General features: G+C 37.1%; 1 protein-coding gene across 4 annotated transcripts in view; it reads left to right on the plus strand.

Annotated features, from left to right (window-relative positions):
- The window catches only part of LOC110447164, a 207,253-nt gene that overhangs the window by 140,810 nt on the left and 51,077 nt on the right, over positions 1 to 15,366 (plus strand). For 3 of the 4 annotated variants that reach the window (XM_021492674.1, XM_021492673.1, XM_021492676.1), the window contains 3 exons: positions 5,581 to 9,724; positions 10,167 to 10,198; positions 12,460 to 12,507. In XM_021492674.1, coding sequence (XP_021348349.1) covers positions 5,581 to 9,724; positions 10,167 to 10,198; positions 12,460 to 12,507 — 4,224 coding nt within the window. The remainder of the gene's footprint in view (positions 1 to 5,580; positions 9,725 to 10,166; positions 10,199 to 12,459; positions 12,508 to 15,366) is intronic. The other variant, XM_021492675.1, reaches the window with a different exon arrangement.

Here is a 15,366-nt window from a genome sequence, read left to right on the forward strand (position 1 = left end):
TGATTTTGACCTTGTAAAGAGATGTATAAGTTCAAATATGTGAATTTAAGCAGAAAATACATTTATTTTGCCACAGGAGTTTAGATGTTGGAAACTTTCTGGGTATATGTCTGATTTGATGTGTGTGATAAAGATATTTGGGTATTCAGGCTGTTTAATGGCCGACATTAAACTACCACCTGGGTTCATCAAGTTCATGGTAGATTTGGTTTTCATCAATGAAGGTAGAAAAGGTCACACTGTTACATTAATGGACACGATAAAACCTCAGGGTGACCAAAAAATTAATGCCACTTTTATTGGACTCAAATTTGACCAGGGAATCATGGTTTACGGAGTGTGATATGTAGGACATTGTTGTCGGGGCGTGACTCCCCCATTGTCATAGCAACTGCATGGTTCTGGACACAAGGATGACCAAAGGTGTGAAATTGGAACCTACATTTAAAAGTAGACTGTTGTATTGGTCAGATGATGTACTGTTCATTCAATCCCTAGAGTTGACCTCAGTAATTCTGGTGACTAGCAATTTGGCTGGAACATTTGAACTTGTGTGATCACAAATTCTCAACTGGAGCCTCATTTTATTTGATTTTTGTCAATCAAGAGCACTTTCAAAAATGATTGGAAAATAAGATATAAAAAAAGTAAGTACAATTTGATTTTGAAAAGATGAACCATGTGAAGATATTGATTGTTTTTTAATTTCAACAAATCACATTGATAAGACTTCTTAGGAAAGCTCCACAGCTTTATGCAACCCAAATGTCACATAACACTATACTGGGTAGTCAAAAGAGATTCACTATTTACAAGCTACCACTTTTCTAATTCATTTCAATTTTTGAAATAGGTATGAAATATTTATTCAAGAGAAGTTTCTTTGCAAAGAATGTTGTGAAATTCAGAATCGACCAGGTCTTTTAATGAACACCAGGTCACCAGGTGCAATGTAGACTGGTGACCTTGGCAATTCATATTTGCATCGTCCAGTTTGACCATGTAAAGATTCAAACATAACGAAAAATTGGTGGGGTATTTTGGCCAATCAACCAAAGCAATCATGAAACTATTATAATGATTTTCAAATTCATTAACTATAATGATATGTCCTAAAGTAGCCTCCGAAATTGACGATGACATTTCTTTTATGTGTCAGCGACGATAAAAAAGCTAGTTGAAGAACACAATGACCACAAAAACATCGGCTATTATTATTTATTTACAAACATAAAAAGGAACTCGTTCACCCTTATGTTGACATATGGACATTTATCAACGTGACAATTCTCCCCGAAATTAGCTTCTCCGATATCTCGGGTGTACAGTAAGAATGTGTTAGAACACTAAGCAGCCGGACACATTATGGAGGTGTGTTTTGTTTACTTGATAGTATGCAGTAGGACATCCAAACCATTGAGGGGGATAATGCTTAATTATAAGATGTAGTTTTATTGGTGGGGTCGTTGGGTTCGTTTCTACGTTGACAAAAAAAGGAAATCCAATGTACTCGACAGCAGGGTGCCACCATGTGGGTAGATATTTCTTAATCTGCACACACTAGAAGACCCGTAACTTCTCCGATCTTATAGACAGTTTGTATTGTTGACTTAATGAGCTTACAAGGTTAATCTGTCGCCATTTCTCAACAAAGTTTTCTGTGTGCGCGTGGCTCGGGACCTGACGAGCCTTGAACACTCTGTGGTCAGTGGTTACATGACTTATTTATACATGTAGGTGTATCAGTGCAATATCTTAAAACCTCAAAACCACTGTTTATAGTTAGTGCTTAAGTTCCTAAACGGTCAGTCTGGATTGACCACAGACAGGCCATGGTTCAGGACAACTGAAGTTGACATGTGATGTTACAGATCAATGTCTAGACAAATATTTTGTCACTGATGAAGTTCAATCCGCAAGTTAAATTATATTTGTAGATTTGTGTTCTTATATTATTTTTTTTCAAATATAGAAAGATTAAAATGGGCAAGGTGTATAATAGAGTCATTCTTTACTGAAATTTATTTTGGGTCTATGATCATAAATCGATTTTATTTTACATCGTCATTGAGAGCTAGGACATCGTATTGTTCAGGGGCTGACTCCAGGGCTCCCCAACCCTGGCATCCCTATCAAAATATTTATATATGTATATATATCTCTGCTTGGAAGCAGTATATGTATATACATATTTATGAAAAAAAAAATGACTGGAAATAAAATATTTGAACCTAAATTTAAAAAAAAAAAAAATGTAATTGAGAGCTAGGGTGGTTGGAATTTTTTCCATCTACATGCCCACTTCTACCAGATACCTAAAATATCAACTATTTACTATTTTGATATATTTGATATATTTGATATATTTGCTATTTTGATATATTTGATATATTTGATATATTTTGATATATTTGATATATGTTTCAAAGGGAAAAAAATCAAGGTGTCATTCGTATAGGAATAACATTGTGTAAATGTTTTGACCTTTATTTATCTAAGTATGAGAAAGTGAGATGAACTCCATAATCATGTTATTTCAAAGAGAAAACAAAACCTGTCAGTCTTTCCTTTCTTTAATATGAACCGTTTGGTGTGGTAGTCTAATTGATAATTAATGAGTTCACACTAACATTCCTTGTTTTGTTTACGTTAATGAACCACTTGACATGAACACTCAGGGCTGTCCCATGTATGAATGACGACCCTGGTTTAACACCTATACTCCTTAATTTATGCGGTGAAGGAGGTCAAATCAATTATTCATTAAGGCCAATGAGGTCAACAGGAGATAGGACACCTGTCTTTTGACCGCTGTGATCAGAATCCAGTTTCAAACATTTCAGTGAAAATGTCATTGTCAAAGAACCACTTGATCAGGAGGGTAGGTAAGCGCAGAAGTTAGTTATATTTACGTAAATGACTACATATTTTTTCTTCTTTTGTTTTTGTAGATGTTTCATCAACGAAATAGTACAGGTGGTTGAAAGGGAATTGGTGACCTAGTTGATAGCTTTGTTTATTGGCGTAGAGTCATGTTTTCTGGTCAAACTAATTATTTTAAATCTCTTTATCATTATGTTTAGTTCATTTGGTTTTACAGGTGGAATTCTGTCTTTATGTAAGTGGGTTGGAGGGTGAAGACAGGTGTATTAATATCTAAATCCTTTATTTCAAACAAGTTTGTCCTGGATTTAGCTGGTATTGTGCAAACATTCACAAATGAGAAAACTTAGTGGTAACATATGTGGTGAAATTATTGTTATCTATATTGGAAATTTACACAAAACATTTAATGAAACATATTTCACGTTTGTTATCCTTGATAATTTTGTCTAATCCAATTTTAGACAAATATAAACTTTACACAAAGATTATTTGATAGTTTATAAAGGTTGGGTAATTTTCTCTAATCCATATTTTGACAAATGTAAGCTTCACACTTGCGATTATATAATAGTTTGTATGGTAGGTTCACCTGTGAAACTCTATGGCCGCGCTTGTGTTGAGTAACATGATAATCTTATCAATGATTGGCCTTTCTGGCCAGCTTATCTCTGAAGGGTTCACACCGCTAATCAACTGATAATGAACCAGTAGTGGTATTTTGTTATACCCACATTCCTCAAACCACCTGATATTTACTGCTAGATAATTTGTCAGAGTTTTGACGCCTCTGTGTATATAAGTCATATCAGCTTGTATAATAACGATATTTTTGTACTTATGACGGAAGAAATATCGTAAGACAGTCACGATTTTCTGAATTGTATCGGACATTAAACTTGACTCTGATTGTTTATTCTGCATTAATGATATTTATCAGTCGACCCAGGAATTTCAGGTAGTTCCAAAGCAAAATAAGTTGATATCAGTCATTTTGAAAGTGTAAGCTCTGTAAATATATAAAATCTAAAACAAAACTGTGAGGGAAGCCCTCATCTCAAAGTGAATTTTGTGAGAAGGGTCATTGAAAATGTTAAAAATCCTCTTAAAATGAAAGATGTTGTTGAATGCAGGTGTCGGTAAACAAAGGTTTTCACAGTATTTAGTAGATAGTAGACGATAACTGATAAATATTAATCATAAAAGTGTTCACCTGGTGACAAAGAGTCGCTCCATTGTACATCCCTCATCTTACCTATAGTCTGATTATTATTAATGATCCGGTATTATTTGACATACAAAGATAGAAATACTAATGGTGACAGAGGGTCTCCCTGCCACAGTCCCCATCTCCCATTGGCTGTGACTTAGTAGTGCCCGGGGCTTACGAGTCTCCGGTGCCTGTGATGGTTGTCAGTTTTTTATTGAGGTCTTGGCCTCTAGTTACGTAACTCCCTTATATTCTGTTTTGATCAAACTGTAGTCAATGATTGGTGATCATAATTTCCTTCATTTATGTTTTTCCTGTGCCTACCTCTGACATCAAGGCTTGACCTCCTGACCTTCGATTCATGACTTGTGTATTAGCCAAGGTGGATAACTCTACGGCCCTATAGTATGGTGTTACGATCATCAGATGAGGGTTATATTGGTCCGTAATGATCCTGTGGTCATGTTTGTTGTGGGCGGCCATAACCCTATGTACAGGCGCTGTTCAGCCATTTGTGGTTGCAGGCTTGGGATCGTACCGGACTCCTCTGTTCAGCTTTTAGACTGCTGTACTTCTTTTATGTGCCTTGTTTCTCAGACAACAGGTAAAATGTCTTCACGATAATGTTTCATAGAAAGATATGTGTATTCGTTGATAAAATTGCTAATTCATTTCCCGGAAAACAAGTACCAGTAGAACATCGTCATTGCGGTTTGTAGACAGATCCTGAGGTGTATTTGTTGACTGATGGAAATGCTTCTTTATTCACGTTGATATTTCCTGGTGGAAAACATGCAAAAAAATAGACATGTAGTTATGTTAACATTTCCTGTGAAGATTTTTTTTTCCTGGAAAAATGTTCCGTATTGATCATGTTTACATTTCCTGTGAAGATTTTTTTTTTCCTGTAAAAATGTTCCGTATTGATCATGTTTACATTTCCTGTGAAGATTTTTTTTTTCCAGGAAAAATGTTCTGAATTATCAATATACCTCAAAGCACATGCTTTGATAAACTATCAATTTTTGTGGGGGGTTTGACAAATATTTAGAAAAAAAATCATCAAATTATGTAAGCTGATGTGATGAATATTGGATATATCGTCAGCACTATGCTGTGGTTTCTCACATTTCACATGCCTGTTCTGTTGCTTTTCCATTGAATTGTATGATTACATCATTTCATGTTGATCCAATACGTGCCTGCAGGAGTTAAGTGTGGCTCTATGCAAATGATATGCTACAATCTCTAGTATGGTTGAGATAGAAATCACCCGAGGACATCGGTAACAGTTTCTGACACCTGTATACAGACAGAATGCCCTCGCACCATTTCAAGTTTTGACACCATCCCTGTCAAATAAAAAACAACATATAACTAATTGTTTGGTTGATATACCCAGAGGATTTTAAAATGTGTTATTTCGTGGAGATCATGGATTTTTATAAAAGTTTTATTCTAATGACGATTTTTTTTGTATGTTTCAGTGGGACACGTAGACCTAAAAATAATTCATCCGTATCCAGTGGCTCAAGCTCAGTCCATTCGTCACCTCACGACAGCAACAACAAACCACAAAGTCCCCAACAACTGATTCCCCAACAGTTCAATACACAGCAACAAAGCCCACAGTATTCCAGTCCCCAGCAACCTGTATTGAAACAAAGCCTTCCAGACAATCAACTCGAAACGTCTATAAATAATGCCAACCAAGATGCCAAGGGGGATAACTCAGATCAGGATATGGAATCAGCAACAGCAGCAAAATTAAAGGGATGGGCGACGGTGGGAGACTTGACCCAGAAACACCAGCGCCAACTGTTATTGCAGCAACAGCAGCACGAACAGCAGCAACAGCAGCTTCAAGGTCAGCAGGTCACAACCTCTGTCCCCCCTAGCAACAATGTGACCCTGAACCAAGTTCAAGGTCACATTCAATATCCTTCTGGACACCTGTCTCCTGCAATGTCCTCACCCAGTTTAAACATGGCTGACCATTGGAAGAGTGGCTATGGACATGGGTCACCATCAGGCAACAGTCACATGGCGCCTGTCTCTTCTGCGGCAATGGCAAAACAGGGTTTGGACCTGCATGAGGGTTACGCTTCCACAAGTACACCACGTAGTCCTACAAATTCCACAAACTATACGCCAAAATTTCCCAACCGCCCAACAGACTTGAAATATAGCAAAACAGGTGGTGGGTATGGTGATCACTATAATAAGGGAAGTTACTCTTATAATTCCAGACCTTCTCCACATCAGTCACAACATGGATCAAATACGTACATAAACGACGATACTTCTGTTATCAAAACACCTATTTCATCATCAAGGAAATATGAACGACGATCACTCCCACCACAGCTGAACGACTACCAGAATGTGACTGATTTACGGACAAATTCTCATTCCTATGGAATGTTGCCTCCGAAGGAAGAAGAGGAGGGCGAGGATCCATCCTCTAAACAAACCGATGGTCACTCGCCCTCCTCTCCACCACCTCCACCGCTTAGGGACATGTCCAGTCTGAAATATGTGCAAGCCTCATCGAAAAATCATGAGAAGTACCCATCATGGCCGGTGATACATCCAAATATGGACATTGAGGCAGGGGAAGCAATTGCATCACAGATGGGGGCGTGGCCTGTGAGAGACAAACCTGTCCAGAGTGAGACTGTGACAGGAGACAATCAGGCTTACAAACCTCAGCTCAAGCCCGTTAATGAGGGCTTGAATGATTCGGACAGGAAAAATGGCGAGGACAATAAAAGGAATCAGAGTGACCCAGGATTTAACAAACCAAATAGTTTTAAGGGGCTAAGTATAAAACGTCCCACTCCACAAGAAATTCAGCAAACCTGGAATCAAAGCCAGAAAATAAATAAGAAACAAAATAAATCTGTGGACAATTTTTTCCTGAATAATTCACCTGGATATCCAAAGCCTTTGTTGGATCAGGATGGAAACAGAATTGGTGATGCTAAATATAGCATTCCGTCACCGCCAGAACGGGACAATCCCGTTCCTGACACAAAAACGTTACAGGAAAAGCTAGCATCAATGATGGCACCTAATACTGAAAGTTCGGGTTTGCATCCACGTGTTGGGAAATACTTGACCTTTGACCCTTCAAGGGTAAATGATTCTATGCAAGAAAGTAAGGATACCCAGGGGAAAGGACTTCATTCATCTGCCAGGGGGCATCCTGCTTCCCCATCCCAAAGTGCTAGTTTGTCTTCTGTACAAACAAGGGTGGACTCTAGTACAAGTCCGTTACAAAGTCCGATGGAATCAAATCAACCTCTGTTTGGTAAGTCTCCCGCTGTGAGCGAGAGCAAGGACAGGCCATCGGAAAATCTCCAACAAATGTCAACTCCTCGTGGTGTCATTGTCAAGCACATGCTTTACTACAACACCGGAACCCAGACTGATACAAACTCTCATGGGAGTCGGACTAGTATACATGTTACTTCTCAAATCCAGGAAAAAGATACTGTGGTGCAGGAGAAATCAATCCAAGCTCATTTGTCTGATAAGGAGGCAAGGATTGAAACTGGTAGGAATGTGTCTTCTTCTAACTTTGGAACAAAATATGTGCAAGGATTAAATGAGGATGCAAGGAAAAGTCAGAATTCCAGTGAAACTCAAGACAATTATTCCGAGGAGGATTCACAAAATTATGCTCCGATGATTCGTAAACTGTCGCAGGAATACATGAGTGGTCGAATGCAAGGTATCGATAAGCGATCCTCAGGAGATTCTGGTATATTTACAGTGAGTGCGACAAGTCCTGGATCTGACATGCCTCCACACTCGTTTGGACAGTTTCCTGGGATGCGGGAGGCAAATTCTTATAACAGTATTGTGATACATCCAAATGAAACATCACATCCATTTGGTAAAGACTATCAGGATTTAGACAATGAAGGTCAAGGTCGGATAGATTCGACTAAGATGGAGTTAGATAGGCGTGTGTTCAGTCCTTCTGACTCCAGAGTCAGTGGCCACAAGGGAAGGTATAGTATGGATCCATCTAACTCCCAAAAAATATTGCCAAACAAAAAGAGTATTCAGGATACACGGTATGGTTCTGAAGCCAACTTGCAGACGACATACGCAAACCAGCGGATGCACAGTATGAGCATGTCGTCTCTGGCTCCCAAGCACAGTAAAGCGGACTCGTTCTCCGACGGGCAATATTTACGTCCCAAACATAGGAGCTCCCACTCGTCATCTTCATCACGACATGGATCAGACCACAGGTCCTCCACTGGCTCATACCAGGGGTCGCTGAATTCTCCCATCCCTTCGGCGACACAAGGTCAAGGCCAGCAACGTACGAGTCCATATGAATCTGATTCAGTGTTTCTTGATTCTGATGTTACCACTCCTCCTAGTGTTAAACAAGTGGAGGTGTCTTCAACAAATGTGTCACAAATGCAAGACAGTGGAAGTGCTCAACAGCGCCGTAGTATTGGGCGAAATACATCGATGAAACGTGCATACGGAACTTATGATGAGGCCTGTCGCAAGCTTGAGGATGCCGGACCAAAATCTTCAGGGCTACAGATTGCACACGGCAAGTCCCAGTCGTACTCTGGTGATTATATGCAAATGAACAATAACCAAAACCGGATGGCCCTCGGTCAAATTCGCGAGGATTCATCTGAAGGTCGCTGGGCTGATGTTGTCAACAAATCTAGGTCACTCCACCACAACACGACAAGCTCAGTGTCGGAGGAATCAAATTATGCAAATATTGATCCATTGAAAATGGAAAAAAACATAAATCCTGAATTGATTGAAAGATCAAACTTGAAAAGAACTGCATCAGAACAAATCCGTCCTCTGTCAGGCCATGGATTCGACGAAATCAGACCTCCACTTCCGAACAGAGACTCACGGTCAAGCTTCCATAGTGCTATGATTCATTCCCAATCAGACACTAGGCAGAAACCTGTTCAATCTCCAACACAGTCTCAAAGTGACCTTCATACCCAAAACTTTCAGTTGCCTTCCACCTCACAAATGGATATAAATTTGGATTCCGATACGGAAGTAAAAACAATTTCGGATTCCGTTAAGAACAGTGCTATTTCTTCCTCTATGTCCCAGTCCCAGAAAGACCTGAACAGACGAAGTGGCGATTATATGAAGGAGAAACAAAAGCAGCGTAATGCTATTCAGGACTTTGTGGAACGTAAAACTGGAAAAAGATCATCGGATAGTGTTGACACATCAGCAACAACACCTGAAGAGCCACAAATAGCGCCTTCCTCACCGCAGGATAGATCTTCTCCAAAACTTACCCCAACCCAGTCCTTTAGGGAAAAATATGCCAAGCGGCAGGAAAGTTTACGGAGGTCGAAGTCAATAACGTCGCGTGATTCGTCAGATTATGTTCACATGAGTCGTCCTACACAGCCCCATCCACAAACGGAATGGAGTAAGATTCGGTCTCAAGCACAGGACGGATCCAAACGGCCCCACTCTATTAGCTCCGATATCAGCTTGGTGGACCCGTACGCAGTGACGCCCATCACAGAGGCCTCTAAACAACAGGATATGGACATGGAGGCCCATAAACGAAGCAAGTCCGACTCCACAGATGTCGCATCACATGATCCAGTAAGTCGTCCTCATTTTTACTGTGATTGTCTAATTTATCTTACCATAATTTTTTGGTGGAGAGCAAAACATCTTATGTAGTGTTTGAATATTGTATTACATAAATATAACAAAAATTCGAGTCTCATGATATTTTTTATTATTTTTAAGTGCTCTTCCATTTACAGGTGATCTCTTCAGAAGCACTATTTTATCAGGAATCTGAAAATCTACACATACAGTTTTTTATTGTACATTATAAATTTATTTGTGTTATAAATATTATTTAGTACTTGATGGCCACCCTAGATAGGGCCAGGTGTTTCTAATATGGTAGGACCTTAGCTATTGCAAGAATACCTACCAGATCAAGATGAAAAGCAGAAATTTCTATAACTTCATAAATTAAATATGTACATTTACTTGATAATTTGTAACTTATCTGTGTTTCTATTCTTTCCAGTCCCAGCAAGTAGCTGAAGTAGCAGCTTCAAGGTAAGACTGCCTTTTTATGGAGTAAGGGAGGTAACTCCTGTGGTATTAATAACATTTTTCAAATTCTCCATGAAAACTAACTCTCTTACAGTAAATAGTAGAAAATGATGCATACATCTATTATTTCTTAAAATTTCTGTTAAATTGAAATATATATTACAACATGTCTACCTTGTTTTAACCATGTCTCTCAAAGATAGACTGAATTGCTATTTTTTTAAATATCTTAAGATAGATAAAAATGACACTATATATGGGTTTAATAGCCATATAGTATAATGTTTCAATTAATTTCCAAATTAATTAAAAACATCTGACAGGAATATCTTCCGTATAGGTAAAATGACATACATAAATTTCAATCTAATTAATCTTAATATCAATTAAAAAAAGTACTTATGATTCAGAAAAAAAATGACATGTACTTAGAAAAATTTACATTCATCTTATATATGTATGATTTGTATATATTGTAATTAATTATGTTAAAAACCTACTAATTACAGTAGATTTTTCAAATAGTGTGTCATCGCATTGAAGTGTTTGTAATAAAATTCCCATTTGGCCTTGTTAAGGTTGACACATTTTCCCTGATGACAATTTCACAGATATGTTTACATACCTTGATGCTCAACCTAGATAGGCCTGGTTGACCTATTCCCCACCTTTGAACGAAAGTCAGTCATGCATATCTAAGCATGTAAAATAACAGTCACGCTTTGAAGAGGAACCCTTAAGGGTCTTCCCGGTGTATTTAGAGATATATATTTATATATCGTATATATGTACATAGATAAAAACACTGGAGATTTCAGTTATTTGTCTAAAAGGTAATTGATATTGTTCAAATATGGAGACGATATGATTGTGCGGAGTACAAATGTAAAAAAAAATGTCTTTGTTTCATTTGGGGAATGTCTGTCATAAAAGCCCTGAGAGATAATTGTGTATTGTGTGACCATCTTCTCCGTAATCTTTGGTTGATCTTTGACACTGTCTGGTCGTATATAGGCCGATGTCACAGTATCGTACCATAAAGTTCTGATACCCAATTCTCAGTCTCCTCTGCGTTTGTCTGCTGTGTATAGCGTAGACGTTGGTTAAGCAATTCTTTTCTTAAAAAGTCCAAAAATAATTGTTTCAATTTGTTATGAAATAACTGCCATATGTCACAATAAGAAAGTAGAGGACAAAGTCAGAGTTAAAACAGCAGGGCACAGAAAGCAAGGCCACACCGCATAATAAACAACATGATTGTTACAATACATAGTCAATTTGAAATCATTTTGATTGGTGTCCCCACCTATTTTCTTTAACAATTTCTCAATGCCCTAGGCCAAATAGTTTACATTCTCTGTCTCATAGTACCATATCGTAATATCGAAATAAATCCTCTATCCTAAAGCCATATATACGTACTCACCAGATCATTCCCTAACTGTCCTGAAAAGTATCAATGGAAAAATAAAGATACACATTGGTGTATAGTGTATCCAGCTAGCTAAGTAGGGGAATTAAAATATCGACATCCAAAAAAACATTACAATCTGAAGGTCAATTCATTTATTTGTTTATTAGGAACATCCTTCATCTTAGTTTGTAAAGGTTTGTAAATTCAGCAAAAAAAATTATATCGTAAATGTTCAATATAATTATCTAAAGACTACAAAAACTCAAATATTCTATTACCTTTGGTAAATTTCGTGGAAAATGTTTGAGTTGAAGATTTCCCTAAGCCAATTGGTATTTGGCTATCGTGTTCTAGGTATATAGCTTTACGTCACAAATTCTTTTGCATCAAATACACAACTGGATGGAATTCCGTCCTTGGGTTGGACTATTGCTGTCCATGTCTGAGGTGCATTTCGTACCTGTATCCGGTACAGATTAGTATCAGCAGATCAAAGATATTACGCTACGACGTACCCTAGCTATGTCGCCACCAATACTCTTGACTGATTGGTGGAAAATAGTAGTAAAAAACATTTTGGTTCATTGAGAAATTTCTCAGGAATTTTGTTGTTGTAGCATTGTATTCAAAAGAAAAACATTTTCAGAAAGAGTTGTTTTCCAGTGTGTTCCCCTTTGGTACTGGAAAAAAAATCAAATGTGCATTACAGAATTGTTCTTTTCAATGGATTATGAAAGCGTGACGTGACAGAAGATTTTGTTTTGTGTTAGATGTTTTGGTTGTTTTATTAGAAAAAAAGATTTTATTATGTGTCCCAGAAATACATCTGTAAGTTAATTTATACTCGCAGGCGATACATGTACAGACAGGCTCGGGGCCCTCCCCCTTCTCAGTATCGGTAAGTCACGTGTGACCTTGTATGACCTTGTGTGACCTTGAGATTTGTTAATGTTTGTTTTTGTCTTTCATTTAAAATGAATCAGCTTCTATTTTTACACAAAATTACAGACAGATTTTTACATTTTCAGCTATTCGCATTGGTAATCATGATTAAACATAATGATCTTTTTAATAACACAGTAATAACAAAGTTGTTTTTATGAAAAAACTTTTCCAAATGAAAAAAGCCCAATCATAAAATGATTTTGATGAAAAGATATAGTTAGATAATTATTCTTAACTTTATATGAATTTTTATATTATATTTTTATTAAATCAAAACAGAAAATGTATTTGATGTGCGAATCGTTCATGAATTGAATGTTATTTATTATTGTCAAGTTATTTTATTACTAATGAAGCTAAAAAATTGCAGTAGAGTCATAAATATTTCTCTCTTTGGCTAAATATAATGAGCAATCAGATTTGAGCAGGTGTTGATATGATATCACACACTGTGTGTCCACTGACCGGTCATGTTTGGTCAGTTAATGTCCTTGTAAAATGATGTTGTCTTAAATTATTCCTGATCATAAATCTAATGACCACTTAATTACCTTATGTTTAGAATCAGCACGTGTCACATTATTGTCTGTCTTGACTATAGAATATTAAAAGTTCCCGCGTTCAGAATATATAATCTTAAGTTAATTACCTCAGTTATAGATTTCAGAAAAGGCTTGAAAGCTTAGACATTTATTCAATCATATAATTACAATCTAATTCTAAAATTGTTATAAAAGTTGATTTCATTTATCAAATAAATAATTGAAAATATAATGAAGGTATTTGCATGATTAAATTTATGTAGATCTACATATGTTTAAAATTTAGACAAATTTTGTAGTCCCCTGTAATAATTTCCTAACATATTTAGAAAATTAGACAGCAGAAACTAATCCATATTATAATCACTTGTCTGCATGTCATGTTGACCTATATACACCCAAAGGTCATGACCTTTCCAACACTCAAAGGTCATGTCCTTAGTACACTTAATTGTTGTAGTGAGATGTGTCGATATTGTTTGATGTGTCAGTATAGACCTAACGGGCAACTTCTGGTCAACATCCGCCATTATAACATGAACAATGAGATGTTTATTTCAGCCACTTGAAATGGAATTGACATCTACATCCAAAGGTTGCTGAGGCTAGTTTGTGGCTGGAATGATCAAGTGTTTGATTTGTAAGATCACTTACCCCGGTTTCTACATTATTGTTTCTATAGTTGCCTGATTGTAGTTAAGTATCGGTAGATCAGTGCCCCGGGTAGATCAGTGCCCCGGGGGTTCAGATGTCCGACATTCGAATTGCGCTATCCACCAGAGAACAATAGCTGATATGTCTTGACAGCAGGTACACATCTATATTCTCCTGGTTACATTAATCCAATATAGCAGTAAAAAACAAAACTTTAAACAAAATAGAGGGGAAACCAAGCATAATTGTATGATTTCTTTTTCTTTTTATCATAATATGGGAAATTGGAAAATCACCCCCTCATCCACTGATAAAAATCTGGACACTGTAGGGATGGATATGCAACTATCAAACATTGTGTAGTTACAGCTGTGTATATTTAATCTGAACAGCTTATAGGGTTGAAATGGAACAAAAATGAACTTAATTTGAATTTGATGAAATTTGTGTGTAGGAGTTATCTCCCCTTGTGATTCACCAGAGCAGTGACAACTGTTTACCCTGTGTTTACAGCAGTAGTTAGCCAATGGCTGTTTGATGTTCATTACAAATTAGGTTTTCTTGTTGATTTCATGATATTGGGTGATATTGATCTGATTTTGAGATAAAGTCCAAACCTTCAATACAGAGCAGGTCCAAATGTGCATTTTGGCCTGGATTTTTATTTAAGTCAATTGAATATAAGCCTTGTTAGGTTAATAAAACAGTTTATTTTCAAAGTTTTTCCTTAAAGCTGAAAGCAAATGAGAAATGAATATTGCTGCTGTTTGGTTTCAAATTTGATGCATTTTGACATTGAAATTATATAATAATGTTCATAAATTTAAAAAAAGTAACAGAAAAAAATCAATTTTGATATGTGTACAGTAACTGTGAAAGCTGATGTAGGTGTTGTTTAGAGGCTGAGCAATAGATGGTCAGCAATGAGTCACTTCAGCTGGTACACTCACCACACTAACACATCTATCGACACTCCTCAGCTCTGTGGTATAGTATAATTACACATCTTGAAGTTTCATCAACAGCTATCATCATTATCGTCACCCTTTATCAGATCTGGTGGTTTCTTGGTGTAGGTTAATATTTCATGGGTAGCTTGAAGCATTATTGTCTAGACTGTTTACAGACTTTTTAAAAGCATCTGTTTAGGGGTCGTTTTAGATACACATTACATGTGTTATATTTACACATCAGGAAATGATATTTTATTAGAGTTCATGGTTTATAGTCATCATTTTTGTCGTTATCAACATTAGGGAGTCACTGGTACATTGATACTATATCCCCAATACACTGTAGCATTGCCGTGTCTGATTGATGTGTCAACATCCTGCTCAAGGTTCCAACATAAGGAAGTTTGTTTTTTAAAATTTATGTTGACCAAACACAACCCCCTTCCCCTCACCGACCTAGTACCATACTTTCAGGTTTTAGTGGACTGAGAGTGACAGAGGATGGTTTCTACCGGCAGAGCTTGTAGCTCTCTGCAACAAATGCCCTCGTCTTAAGCTTTCAATATGTCTTACAATTGCATGTATAAAGATGATGTCACAGCTAGTGACACTACAAGGTTACTGATTGAGCCCACCTGAGCCGGAGTCGTTAAAGATCATCTT

This window comes from Mizuhopecten yessoensis, unplaced genomic scaffold (genome assembly GCF_002113885.1).
Source record: "Mizuhopecten yessoensis strain PY_sf001 unplaced genomic scaffold, ASM211388v2 scaffold3229, whole genome shotgun sequence".
NCBI classification, from domain to species: domain Eukaryota; kingdom Metazoa; phylum Mollusca; class Bivalvia; order Pectinida; family Pectinidae; genus Mizuhopecten; species Mizuhopecten yessoensis.